The sequence below is a fragment of the Cololabis saira genome, chromosome 13 (genome assembly GCF_033807715.1).
Source record: "Cololabis saira isolate AMF1-May2022 chromosome 13, fColSai1.1, whole genome shotgun sequence".
NCBI classification, from domain to species: domain Eukaryota; kingdom Metazoa; phylum Chordata; class Actinopteri; order Beloniformes; family Belonidae; genus Cololabis; species Cololabis saira.
In genome coordinates, this window is record NC_084599.1 from 12386321 (window position 1) to 12401576 (window position 15256).

A 15256-nucleotide genomic window follows, 5' to 3' on the forward strand; every position below is an offset into this window, starting at 1 on the left:
AATGATAACATGCCTCTGAAGTTTGACTTTTTGCACCATTACAATACTTATAGGCAACTAGTCATCATATCTTCTGCTCTCTGAAACACATGTTAATGCTCAATAGTACACATATATGGTTCTTTAATATATTTGCATTATACTAAGATGCATTCATTTTCAATGGCTTTTGTCCTTAATGGCTTTTCCCCCTTACATTACTTTTACTTTTATACTTTAAGTAGTTTTGAAACCAGTACTTTTATACTTTTACTTGAGTAAAAAACTTGAGTTGATACTTCAACTTCTACAGGAGTATTTTTAAACTCTAGTATCTATACTTCTACCTGAGTAATGAATGTGAATACTGAAGACACCTCTGATGTTACTCATGTAAACTCAGCTAGGGGGCTTTGTCAGACTGGCTAAATCAAGACAAGCTAACTCCCAAAATGCTGGAGTTTCCCTTTAAGAAGACATCTTTGGTTCATACTGTCTGCAATGAAATGAAAGTCAACAGTACGGTTTGTGGTGTGACAGTTAGATAATGTACCCATTGTATATTTTGGATGACTCAGTATCACGGCAGGCCACGGGGTGAACAGGATGCAGTGTGGGCAACTGGAGCCAGGAGGCAAACAGCTGGCTCTCCAGGTGGGAGATATCCTCCGTGTGGTACATTCCAGCCAGAAAGTTTTCCTCCTTGATGTCACATGTCAATGCCTGGGGTGCTATAATTGCTTCATTTATCAATGTTTTTATTTTGCTTGTCATTTTACACTGATGCCTAGTATTAGGCATTCAATTGGACACATGCATTTGCAAGATAATCAGTGTTTCTACGGTTCTAGGAGACCATTGAACACATATTTGAGCTAGTGGTTCTTAGGATACAGCTCAGTAAAGAGTAACTCCATCACACAGCGATGATTTGTAAGATATGTTCATGGTTCTGAAAATACAACATTTTATCTTAAACCATTACTTTTTGCTCAAGTAGTCTTGCTGTCTAAACAAATCAAATGGGGGTTAAGATGGTTTCATATTGGCACCAAATAAAAGTCTACAGGATGTAGATCCAGCAGCTTACACCACCACTGTTCCTAATGCCTCTAACTGAAGACTATTTTGGTGGCCACCATTATTGTATATATATATATATATATATATATATATATATATATATATATATATATATATATATATATATATATATATATAATATATATATATATATATTATATATATATATATATATATATATATATACATATATATATATATATATATATATATGTATGTATTTGTATATTTTTTACTTAAGATTTTTCTTTTTTTCGTATCATTTCCCACTTTTTTCTTTACTAAATATGTATTTATATGTCATGATAAAGTGCTTTGAGAGGCTGGTCCTGGCCCACCTCAGGACCTGCTTACCACCCTCACTGGACCCCCTCCAATTCGCCTACCGTCAGAAAAGGAGGACAGAGGATGCCATCTCTACGACGCTTCACTCTGTCCCACTTTGACAATAGCAACACTTATGTGAGAATGCTGTTCATTGACTTTAGTTCAGCATTCAACACCACCATTTCCTCCAAACTGGTCACCAAACTCAGTGAACTGGGCATCAATATCTCTCTCTGTAACTGGATTGTGGACTCCCAAACCAGCAGACATCCGTCTGTTAGGCTAGATAATCACACCTCCTCAACCATCACCCAGAACAATGGCGTACCACAGGGATGTGTGATGAGCCCTCTCCTCTACTCCCCACGACTGCACACCTGCACACGGCTCTAACATCATTGTCAAGTTTGCAGATGACACTACAGTGATTGGTCTCATCAGCAACGATGAGACGGCCTACAGGGAGGAGGTCCAACATCGTGGTGCACTGATAACAACTTGGCTCTCAAGACCAAGAAAACAAAAGAGATCATTTTCTTCTTTCTGAGGAGACTAAAGAAGGTCCATTTGTCTCCTCAGATCCTGGTGAACTTCTACCGCTGCACCATCTGCATCCTCACCAATTGTGTTACAGTTTGGTATGGCAACTGCTCTGCCCACGACCAGAAAGCACTGCAGAGGCTGGTGAAAACCGTCCAACGCATCAGCGGTTCCTCACTCCACTCCATTGGGGCCATCCAGGGCAAGCGATGCTTGTCTAAAGTATTCAGCATCATCAAAGACGTTCTCACCCCAACCACAGACGCTTGTTACAGGTCTCTCCACACCAGAACCAGTTGTAGATACTGTACATATCTGTCTATGTGGTTCATACTAAATATCCATATTTATTCAGTTTTTCTATAACATATCCTGTTACACTGCAGATAGCTGTATTGTTCCTACTACTACTATAATAGTACTGCCATTGCATTGCACATATCTGTACATGTTGTCATACATGGATCATATTACATAACAATATTTATTTTACTCTTATAAGGTAACTGCTAACACACTGCACATATTTACATTTAATGTATACTACTGTAAACCACCTTTTGCAAAGCAACTGTATACTACTGTCTACTCTACACTATATTTTGTGTCCTGTCTCTGTCTTGCACTGCCTGTCTATACTTTGTACAGTATATCACATTACACTTTTCTGCTTTTTATACTTCTGGTTTGACAGAAACTGCATTTTGCTGTCACTGTATTTGTACTCTGCACAATGACAATAAATTTGAATCTAAAAAAAAAAAAGTCTAGAAAAATCTTATATTTTGTCATGTGGAGAAACAACAACTGGCATCAAAGAACCCCTTGTATGTGTCTTTGTACTTGGTGAATAAAGCTAACTCTGATTCTAAGTCTGTGCTGTTAGAAGTGTGAAATAGCTTAATTCTGGCAACAGGTTTTCAAAATACTGCAGATGCCGTCATGTCCATACATACATGTACATGCATAAATATCACATTATAACCTCTGTAAGGTTGATTACAGACTTCTCTTTAATCAACAGTACTGCTACTCTGTTAGCAATTCAGCTGTAACATTACAAAAATATGCTGCCTTGTTTAAACTGAAGCCTTGCTGTTGATCATTAGTTAAATAGATACAAGGGGTCAGAGCAACCTTCCCACTGTGACTCACTTTTGCCATCCACCCATACACAGTAAATATTTAACTACACACAATTAGCAAAATTCTCTCTTCAGTACCTCAATGTACCTCTTCTCCAAAGTGGAAGTGCCATTTCAGTGTTTCCATCAAAATATTTTTGAATTTTTTGTCAAGCACTGAAAAAGTGGTCAGTGCCGGAAGGTCGTGTTCATTTGCATGATATTGTTATCATTTTTCTGAGGGAACCCTGGACAAAGGTTTTTCCCGATTTAGACCATTATAAAACATGTTTTTCAGTCTACAGCCAAACAGTTTGATGTCTGCAAGAGAGAAATTAACACAAAGACCAATTTTTTTTTTTTTTCAATGGAATTATTGCAAAACAGGGAGGGTAGGGGGTTGGCAAAGCCTGGAAAGTTTGGGGGTGAGGGGGTGGGAATGGAAAAGGACAGCAGTGGAGCAGAGAGAGAAAGAGAGAAAGAATAAGACAAGTGAGAGGAGAAGGGGGCGGAGGAGCCAGAGGGAGACAGGAATGGATGACGTCATCACTGGGGATGGAGGGCTATTTTAAGAAGGTGAAGGGGGGAAAGCTGCTGCGCACTTCTGTGAGCCAACGTCATAGAAGAGATCAACTCTGCGTGACCTGTCAGCCCGATCATGTGACCTGAAATGACCTTCCCTATCAGTAATTAGATTACTCCATGTTAGCTGGGGAGCAAATGCCTAATTTAAGGGGCCAGGTACACTAAAAACAGCAAGAGAAAGTAAAAAAAAAAAAAAGGCAAAACAGAATGAGCCAAAAAGAGAAAGTAGGGGCTAAAAGCATTAGACGGAAAACCTAATAGAAAGAGTGTGAGTGCAAGAACTAAGTGTGGAGAAGGAAAATACAACAAGAGACATGCGGAACAGTGGAGCACCAGCCAAGATCGAATTAGCCTGCAGCTTTGGCTACCTCTAAGTCTGGGATGGAGGAGGATTAGTGGGCTGGGATTCTGGAGTGTGTGTGGGAGTGTGTGGAAGTTTTCAACCGTGTGGGTGGAGAGCAGGGTGATTTGGCAAGTTCTGAACTTGCACTAACAAAGGAAATGCCTGCATCTGGTATTCATCTTGTGTGTACTGTACACACAAGCACACACACACACGTTCATGGCCGTTATCTCCTATCTGTTGTCTTTCAGTGTAAAACTGCTGGGGAGTAGTGGTGCACATCCTAACATATTGCTAGTTGGCAGATTTGGTGTCCCCCACCTCCACGCACGTTGACCTTAAGAGCAAGTTTTACAACTGATACTACTTGGTGAATGGATAGAGCCACTGCAAAAAAATCATATCTTTGTTTTACCAAAAGTAACACTGAAGAAGTCAATTTTGTGTTGCCAAAACCACCTACCCAGCCACCCACACTTCCTGCCCTGAGTCTCTCACTCCTCTCTCTTTCACGCCTGCTTTCTCCCGTCTATCTCTCCGCTTTGTTCTACTCCGATCTATTTTCTATTCTCCGAGCTGACACCTAACCTTTGTCGGACCACCAGTCCCGCTAGTGCTAAGCTGTGGGCTGTCGAACAGACAAATAAACAAACACATCGAGCTTACACCCTCCCAGCTCGGTCAAGTTTCACAGCTATAAAGGTTCTTATCGTGGCCGGCTTGTGTCCCGTGGGTGGACTTCATTAGCTTATTTAGCACATTCAGCCCAGTTCCAGGCTGTCCTGTCGTGGGCCTTTTTTTAGTGTGAGCAAACCAGCTTTGTATAAGGCAGCAATTATCGGGTCCACTTTGTGGGGGTGTCATAAGTTACACCATGGGGGCTTCGGGAGAACGGTGTGACACAACTAGTGTCCTGTGAGCAGTGCGGCATCACGACACGAGAGAGACTGTGAATGAGCAAATGTTTCACTGCACGGGCAAAGAGTATGGAACGCAGTGTGAAATATCCTGTTGCAAACGTGAAAGGCTAATCCATAACAGTACGTTGTATTCTCAGGGGAATCATGTGGAGGCTCAAATCACAGTGGCACGCTTATTCACATGAATGCCCATCTACATCATACTGGTTTTGATAGTTAATATTGTTTTAAGGTCTAATTGATAATTATCAATAACCTATGGCAGGGGTATTCAACTAGATTCGGCCGGGGGCCACATCTGCAAAAGGACTGTATGGAGAGGGCCGCACAATTTGAAAATTTGGGGGTTTTCAAAATGTATTTTGCACTCAAAGACGAAGACTTATGTAAATATAATACATTTGTATTATACATTTGAATATATCTAGTTTACATATGAATTATGTATTAATTGTCTCCAGATTTGACAAATTGTGAATGTTAAATATAATATTCAGATAAAGAAATATTAATTTGAATGCAAGTTCACTTTCCACCAAGATTTCCTTATTTGAATATTATATTAAGCATTGAGCACAACCATTTTAGTCCATAGTAGCCAGTTATAAAAATATTATTAAAAAAGGTTTTTTTTTTTTTTTTTTTTTTCAACAAACAGCTGGCCCCTTTTTTGAAATATGACCAGGGGCCACATAAAAGCTCCTTGCGGGCCGCCAATTTAATAGCCCTGTCCTATGGTATACAGAGGAATTATTATTATTATTATATATCACAATTATCTGTCCGTCCGTCCGTCCGTCCGTCCGTCCGTCCGTCCGTCCGTCCGTCCGTCCGTCCGTCCATCCATCCATCCATCCATCCATCTATCTATCTATCTATCTATCTATCTGTGCTTCATATTCAGAGAAAACAGGCACAATTAAAAAGTACCTCAATTTCAAGTTTAATCAATTCAATTAAGTTAAATTTTATTTATATGGCGTCTATTACAACACAAGTTGTCTCTAGGCGCATTCAGGAGACCCAGAACATAACCCCCGAGCAATTCAATCAAGCACAGTTAATAAACCCTACAGTCAAAGAACAAGTATAATCATCCAGAGCAGCATACCAACTTATGAGAAATTGGATTCTGATTACACACTTGTCACACAAACTATGTCTCATCACTTTACCTTCCTCTTGGGAATGTGTTCACTGAGGATGGAGTGACTAATGAAAATAAACTCAACGCAGACACTCCATCATTTTACTCATCAGTGTGCACATAAATACATAAATACCATAGTATGTGATGAGTGTGCAGTTGTGAGACTGAACCCAGTGAGGATGATTGTGAAATATTTGGCTGGTATCCAGTGTGCCTGTGGGTGCTCTTCAATTTATGGCTGTTATTGGGTTCAGCCGTGACTCAGCCACTAGCACCTGAAAAGCATGCACTTCGTAGTACGTACATAGTGTCATTTGATTTTTGTTTATGAACTGTGTGTCCTCAGTTTGGGATGAAGTCTGCAAAGAAGTTTCAGAGAAAAGTTACTTGTCAAAAGTGAGGGGACTGTCGTGACGCGCTGTTCCTGAAATGGGATTTTGGTTGTAATGTCCCCAGCTCGGATGTCCACCAGTTACTGTAAGCTGTGACTGTGACTAAATCATACTCTGAAGTGCCACGTTCTTTTTCTTGCCTACTGTTATCGCATGCTTTGTCCAACATCTCTCTTTCTCTCTCTCTCTCTCTCTCCTTCTTTCTCTGACACTCGCTCCGGCACGTTGTCTGGCTCAGTGTGTAAAGCTGCCAAGTTTGAGATGTGTCATCAATCATCTGTGCTGTGAGCCAGGAGGAAAAGCAAGCTGCACTTCAATCAGGGCCCCCTCTGCAGGTGTGGGATCAGAGGCCCCATCCACACTTAACCCTTCCCACTCAGATCCTCCCCCCTCATATGACCTACTTTTTTAACTATAGTACATATCTTGTCTTCTTTCATGCTCTGTTCAAAGATGTGACACCTTTCTTACGCCACTTTTGCTACTGTGACGTCCATGCAACTTTGCGTTATGTAATGAAAACCCCGGGCAATGTCTGTTGCAAAATGTACAAAGCAACACCACAAAATAGTTTCCCAACTTTTATTGAAGCTGAATGTCTGACTAATTCTTTGGGCGTACCCTTATTATACAATGACCAGTGAGTGTGTCTATAGCTTACATTTTTCTCACATTTATGTGTTTTCTGCTTTCTGTGAAATAAGTAAAGAGGAGTGTTCTCTCTGTCTATGTGCTGAACTGGTCCATTAACTTCACAGGCCTGAGCAGGTGCCATCCAGCGATCTGAAGCACTCACACACCCCAGCATCCAGGATGGACGTCTACATGTTGAAAACTGTTTTACCTGAAGTTGAAATACCATCTAACATACTCTCAGAATTTATCACAAATGTTGTTTTGTGATTTCAGGTCCAACTGATGGTTTATAGGTAAATTGTGCCACAAAGACATGTTTCATTTATACTCACTGTGGTAACTCAGGCAATTTCTAAGATTAAGCAAATTTCTTGACATCCTGTACTACTCATTATACAAGTTGCGTTATTATGAGTCAATACGTACAGATCATACATGCAATAGTGCCAGAGGCTCTGTGTCCCTCCATATCACATTGTCTTGGTTGGACAAATTGTCAAGCGTTATTATAAAATAAAATGAAAAATAAGCAAGAAAACTGTTCATTTGTTAAAACTGCCCAGCCAGCAGCATCAAATCCCATACCTTTATTAAAATGAGAGTCTGTTGTCGTGAAATATTTTAAAGAGTTAATGTAAGAATGCTGTAAAACACAAATGTAGACTGCAAAAAAAAAACAAAAAACAACAACCAGTGAGCAAACTATGCTTCTGTGTTATACATCACATTTAACAGATTAAATACCTCATAGCAAGATTCCACCCTCATCTTGTCACTTCCTCACCCCCTCCACTCATTTCTCAGGTCAAATGGACAGGTACTTGGGGAGTAGAATCAAGACTGGACAAACTGTGAAACAAGCGTTGGGTGGTTTTGTAATTCTAAGGACAAAACGCTGTGTTAATGATATCATCAGGACTGAGTGACTCCTTTAAAGGCAACTGTATTTTTTCTTTGTTTTTTTTTTGGCCGTGCACTATTTCTTATATCCTCCCTCCCATATCGACTGTATAACCCAGCATATTTCATTCTGTATAACATATCATCTCACTGTTGCTTTTTCAAATATAGTAAACACCATGTCAGTTAGCATAAGAAGAAAAAAAATATAGAGTAATAAAAGTTGCCCTTATTTATTTAAAAACCAAAACTAAATAAGGGAAACTGTCTGTTCAAATTATTGCAAACATAATATCCAGAAAAGAATAGGCATTTCCTTCATTTCTTTGAGTTTACAACATAATTGTATAGGATCTGTATCATGGATGTTACTACTAAAACACAAGGCTCATATCTATCTATGACTAACCATTACATCTTGCATTGACTGAACACAATAGACATTTGTTTTTCATAAAATGATCAGAGACTGATACTCATAGTAAGACCTGTTTTCTTTCTCCACATAATCCCTATCAGTATGCCAGATATGACAGCGTCTTTACTGCATGTGCCAGATTCCTGTGGCAGTGTTGTGAGTTAGTGAGGTGTGTCTTACCGACTCACAGCCTTTCAGGGTGAATCAGGAGGAAATGGTGGCAGGAGAACAGGAGCAGCTGGCTGAATCTGCTGGGCATGGTTCATTTTTCTCCTGAGGCTCAGGGCGGCCCACGGGTGACTTTGATGGATAGGAATGCTGCTCACCCACACACGCCCACACATGTCCCACACACTCAGTCTCTCACTCAACAACACGCACATGTACCATCGCACAAACAAGTGCATGCACACTCGCACACAAGCCGCTCTGTCCGAGCAGATCAGATGTTCAATGTGAAATGTTTACGACTTGCCCACACAGCCTTCCTCTCCTGTCAATGAACTTTTTCCCAGAAGTATGCGTGATGTATTATCATGAAGATGCCTTTATGTGGGGGTTGCTCCTGCATCCTTCATCACAGATGTACCCGTGTGCATCCTGGTGCAACATGCAACTTATTGTGGGACACATTTGGCTCTTAAGCTGCACGATGACAAATTTGTTTTATTAACATTAACATGGTTTTGTTTCCCCCCTCTATCCAATCGCATTGTGATTTGTGACATTAGCGTAGACAGAATGAGGGAACATACTTGCACTGGCTAATATGGATTAAAACAAATGGCATACCAAAAGGATAAGTGTCTCCAAATACCCAAGCAAACACACCCCTTAGTTTGCTGAGGACAAAGAAACCGCCAATGTACAAGATTGGAGTTAAATGAGGTGAAAGCTGTACGTTTGTCACATTACACGCCGAATCCACAGGGGGTCTGCAGCCTCGGCAAAACGGGTAAATATTTTACGTGACTTTAGCTGTGTTGACAAATCGACCTGCTGACGAGCACATGCCTGAAAGTACAGCTTGACTCTGAAGCGACCAGAGTGACAAACACCAGTGCCAATTAGCTCCTTCTCCACACTGAAGGTTTGGACACGGATCCCGTGATGTGTTGTTGCCAGCAGGAAAAGCATCGAAAACAGCCCACGAAGCGTAGCATTTGACTCAAAGGGTCAAGTTACAACTGAGAATTTAATGAACTGCGAATCATTTCCTTCCACTGAGTCAGCATCTTCCAGAGAAGGAGAAAGATAAGACACATAAAGAGAGAGATGGAGCCAATTGGGCTACAACAGTCAGACACCTTTGTCTGTTCACGGACCCTCTAAGAGATAACCTTCTTTTGTTGTTGTTTGTCTCTCTCAGGCTCATGATCACACACACACACACACACACACACACACACACACACACACACACACACACACACACACACACACACACACACACACACACACACACACACACACACACACACATGAGTGATTCAGTTCTCAGGCAGTGATACTATGCAGGCGGGACCCAGCGTCCCCTGCACTGTGGGAAGGATTGTCCCTCTGTTATCAGACAAACAGTCTGTGCTGGCTCCTGGGCCTGAGGGAGGATGCAAGGACAGTTCTTGACTGATCCAATGATTTTTGCATTTTTTGAAAGCAGAACTAGGTCATTTTTTTCTATCACACATTACATAAAACCGCTGTCATTATAGATATCAGCTTACATTGTGATCATTATTAAAGAGGGGTAAAAGGAAGCGTTCACTAATAAATATATTACCAAAGCATTTCCTAATTCACAATTCACTGTTGTACAGTACAAACTCTCAAGTACTCTGAGATACACGACCCAAGTAAAAGCTGCAGAAAGAGACTTCTTAAAGATGACTTATATCTCAACTTCAAATCATGCCACATGTGATGTGCCTAGGAGATTGGCAAGCTATACACATATACACATACACAGATAGGTAGAGAAATAAGGATGTAAGAAAGATTAGAGTAACACAACCACCTCCTCCCCCCCTAGCCAGCTCACTACAACTTCAGATTAAAATCTTGAAATTTACATGTAATGTATTTATGAAAATGTTTTAAATGTTCATGCATTATTTGGCAGTACTCTGCTGGTGCTTGACATCAATGGCGTTAAAATGTATCAACTGATTTCATATTGTGAAAGAAAGTAATAATGTTTCATTTAAAAACCGAAATTAGAGGAACCAATCATTATACCTTTAAAACTGAACCACATTTCACTGACAATCCAAACTAACTTTAAATTTAATGTTAAATTGTGATATTTGTGCTCTGACAAAGAGCTTAGCCTACGAGAGTAGATATTCAATTCAATTCAATTCAATTTTATTTATATGGCGTCTATTACAACAGAAGTTGTCTCTAGGCACTTACCGGATACCCAGAACATGACCCCTGAGCAATTATTACATAAACATAACATAAACAATGGCAGGTAGAAAAAACCTTAAGAAAAACCCCCCTTTAGGAGGGAAGAAACCTTGAGCAGGACCAGGCTCATAAGGGGGGGATCCTCCTGCCGGAGGCCAGACTGGGCAGAGCAGGAGGAGAGAGAACAGACAGAGAGAATGAAGAACAGAGAAAGGAGAGACACAGACACAATGGCTAGCTAGATACACGTAGATACATAATAGATACACGTAGTCGTAGATACATAATAATAATAATAATAATAATAATAATAATAATAATAATAATAATAATAATAATAATAATAATAATAATAATAATGATTATTATTATAATAATAATAATAATAATAATAATAATAATAATAATAATAATAATAATAATAATAATAATAATAATAATAATAATAATAATAATAATAATAATAATAATACAACGAAAATGAATCAACTAATGCTCATGAATTGTTAATTGAAGTGTTGATATCCTTCAAAACACAACAACTGAGAATCCTGCCAGTAAAGTTTTGTTGTTTATCTGCAAACAGGTCCAGTATCCAGGCAGCCTGTTTACCTGTTCTGTTGCCAGGTGACACTTTTTATGTCGTCAGAGATAGGCAACGCCCCTAACACCAAGCATTCACTTCATTGAGATTTATTTAAGGTGGCGCGCCGTTGTCCGTCGGTATTTATTTAGAAGGTTAACTTTTAAAGCTTCTCCTGTCCCAAAAATAGGCCAGCGGTTGACACGTTTGAATATCTTTATCTGTTACTGCTTTATGAAGACGCTTTCTTTCTGATTAACACTTGGTATGAGAAACGGCAGCTAGACCACCTTAAATCACATGTTGACTCAACAAGAAGCCTGCTCTCCACCCATATCCGAGAAGAGACGGATAAAGAGGAGTCTCACCTTCCCGGCTGCGCTGTTATCACCGAGAAAAACGCCGGTGTACCAAGAACACGCGGACGCATTGGGACATAGTTGCTGCTATTGGTCAGGATTCTCCCGGCCCGAGTGCGTAAAGCCGCACACTGGACAGAAAGTTAACTGAGAAGATTGCTGTGGATATTCAAGTTTTTGGATTGATTCCTTTTTTTTTTTAAAGACTTCTATCACTTTCCGGGCTTACTTTACATGCCAAACCTGGGGGAACATATTGGAAGCTTAAAGATTTTCGCCACAATAATTGGTAAGTTCACTTTTGTCATATTTATGCCAATTAAGACGTGTTAGCAAATTATGAAATCGGAAGAAACTGACCATTTTTTACCATCTTGCAATATCGGTTGTCAATTCTGGGGACTGCATGTTGCCAGTTTTTTTTTATTTTTTATAAGAACTATTTAGGGCAATAGTGACAGCCACACTTGATAACTAATAAAAACGTAATAGTTGAACCTAAAAATATGGAAAGTGGAGTAAATATAGAAAAATGAATGCATATGCGACGGGTCAAAAATCAAAATATTAGTGTATGAAGAATCACTTGCCAACTTGATTGTGAAAGTGCTCTCCTCGGCCGTTAGGTGGCGACCAAGCACCTTTTTTTTTTTCTTTAAGTACCAAATGAGGTTTGCAGAGACAAAGCTGTGAGACCCCCCCTGCCTAGGGTTCTCTTTGTAGGTTACTCTGTTTACTTTGTTTATCCCTGACGTTTATGTACTTTTGGTCAAGCTCAACTTGGAAAATTGAGAGTTGCGCTGCATCAGTGCGTGCTGCAACTCCGCGCACTGTATGAACGGATCCAGTCATATTTCCTCACATTCCGGAGTCTCTTTTAGCTGGAACGCTGCTGCGAGTTCCCTGGTATCTTTCTTCCTGAAAGGAATTGCCCAGGATATGCAATGTGTGATTTGCATATAGCAACCCCAATCACCTCAGTGCTGTCTGTATTCTGCTGAAGTCGGGAAGTAGAGGATGGATAGTGGCAGTATTAACGTCATTCATGGCATGTCTGATAAAGATTTAGGGCCCACTGGGTAGATTGATCTGCTTAAAAGGAAAAAAAAAAAAAAAAAAAAAAAAGCATTTAAAATGGCTCCATCCTCACTGCCCCCTGAAAGAAATCCAGTCAAGTCCGCACTGTCGGTATAGTTGTTGGATGCATAATAAAACCTATTAATGTTCTAGGCTCGAGAGTTTCATTGATGTGTAATTGTTATTTTAAGGGCAGGTGGGGTTTGAAGTCTGTTGCACAGTCCCAGCACTCGTGGACCTTCGAATATTCACAATTTCCGGGATATGTTCAGGCACAGATCTCAATGAGAGGGAAGATCTTAAGACATTTGATGAAATTAACGCAAAAGAGGAAGTATGCTAAATCAGCTGTAATCATAAGCAAACCAAATAAAAGAATGTAAATTCTCCTTAAAAACCCCTCTAATTATCTTAAACCATGGTTTCTGCCACCACAGTTTGAGGCTAGAGGTATTGTGCTCCGGGCAGATAATTTGTCCTATGCTGTAATTTATTATGAATGGCCTAAACTCGTCTGTCCTGCACGTTGGTGTGGATCCCGCGTTTCCTATTGGCCGGAGCTCCGCAGCGTCCCGGAGGAGCCGGGCCGTGATTGGCGGAGCCGCCTCGGCTCTGTGGGCGTACGTTCTCGCTGGTGGAAGTGGGAGACTTTTGTGAAGCAGCTCATTGTCGATATTTGCGTGGAGCCGCCGTGAGATGTAGGAGCGCCGCGGGGAGCCTCTCACTACTGTTCCCGGCGAGGCTTTGCATCTCCGGACAAAGTGGGGGTCTGTTCTGTTCCTCTCCCAGCCCGTGAAACCTTCCTGAGGATTTTCATCTCGGCTTTTAAACCAGACCCTGCAGCGCGCGTTGAGCTTTTAAAGGTGACTACTCAGTTTAAAGAGCGAGCTCTTATTCTTCTTGACCCTTTTTTTTTTAAATTCTTTGCTGACTTTCGTTTCTGTCTGACATTTGTTCAACTATGTAGCATTTCTGAAGACTTTGTTTGTCCTGCTGGAAGACCCAACAAAGAGCCAAACAAAAGAGCAGAGCAAATCCTCTTAAATTGATCATTTTTATTTTATTTTTTATTTTTTTTATTTCCCTGGAGGGATGTTCTCGTGATACCGGCCGGATAAGGCGGACTTGGGTGTATTTTGACTTTCAGGGGGGGATACTGCCTTTGATTTGAAAGGCAAGAACAAGGGGCAGTAGTCTCTGCGACGTCCAACCCTCCTCTCCTTCAAAACCCGCTTCATTCCCGACTCTCCTCGTCTCCTCCACCCCTTCTCTCCCTCTGACCCCAGGCTATCGGATGGACCAGCATCCCAGCGCCCGGAGCTGCACCAGTCGCGGGGCTTCGTCCTGCGAGACCGTCCCGACCGAGCCCTCCATGAATCTGTACATCCACTCCACCACCGGCACACGCTTCGAGCTCTCGCTGCCCCTGGAGGAGACCGTGGAGGGACTGAAGAGGAGGCTGTCGCAGAGACTCAAAGTGCCCAAAGAGAGGCTCGCCCTGCTCCACAAAGAGACGTGAGTGAAACAGGAGAAATGTGTTGGATGCTTTTTTGAGGCGTTCACTTGTCGTTGTTACGTTTAATGCTGCGTTCCATTTACCTCGGAAGTCGGAACTCGGAACTGGGAATGACGTCACAGCCGAGTTATCAGCGTTCCAGTTACAACGTCGGAAAACAAGTTTGTAGTTGGCATATCCAATCCAATCCACTTTATTTGTATAGCACATTTTAAAAACAACAAGGTTAACAAAGTGCTGCACAATGAGTAAAATAAAACATGATAAAATAGTAAAAAACTAAAAACAGAGTAAAATAGATAAGAGCACATAAAAGCACGAAATAAAAACACACCAGACAGACAACAACCAGTGATTCATAAACATAAAAGACAGGACAGAGACCACACAACTCTCACGCTGGATTAAAAGCCAAAGAATAAAAATACGTTTTAAGACGAGATTTAAAAATTTCTACTGTGGGGGCCATTTTAATGTGGGGAGGTAGCTCGTTCCAAAGTTTAGGGGCTATAACTGAAAAGGCTCAGTCGCCCCTGGTTTTTTGCCTTGTTTTCGGAACAACGAGACGCGACTGAGTAGAAGACCTCAAAGACCTAGAAGGAGTATAAACATGTATGAGGTCTGAGATATATATACCACATGAAAAATGTAAATTACACTATAGCAGCATATATATGCCGAACAATACTTGTATACGACTGATTTAGTGTGACCAAAACTAGAATGAAGTGCTACGAATTTTTACAGAGCTCTCTTCTACTGTTTACAACCGGGGCAGCCATCTTGGAATGTGAACTCGGGGGTGGTGAAGACTCTCCCACTTTCCCAGTGGGAAATCCCACTTCGAGGGGCGTTCCAGTTGAAAATTCGGACTGGGAACTGGGAAATCCCCACTTCCGAGGACAAATGGAACGC

At 40.9% G+C, this 15256-nt stretch overlaps 1 protein-coding gene across 1 annotated transcript in view; it reads left to right on the forward strand.

The window, feature by feature from the left end:
• The first annotated feature begins 11786 nt into the window (after positions 1-11786).
• midn (midnolin) overlaps positions 11787-15256 on the forward strand; it is a 29828-nt gene continuing 26358 nt past the window's right edge. The window contains 2 exon segments of the mRNA XM_061737731.1: positions 11787-12037; positions 14112-14340. Coding sequence (XP_061593715.1) covers positions 11983-12037; positions 14112-14340 — 284 coding nt within the window. The 5' untranslated portion in view covers positions 11787-11982.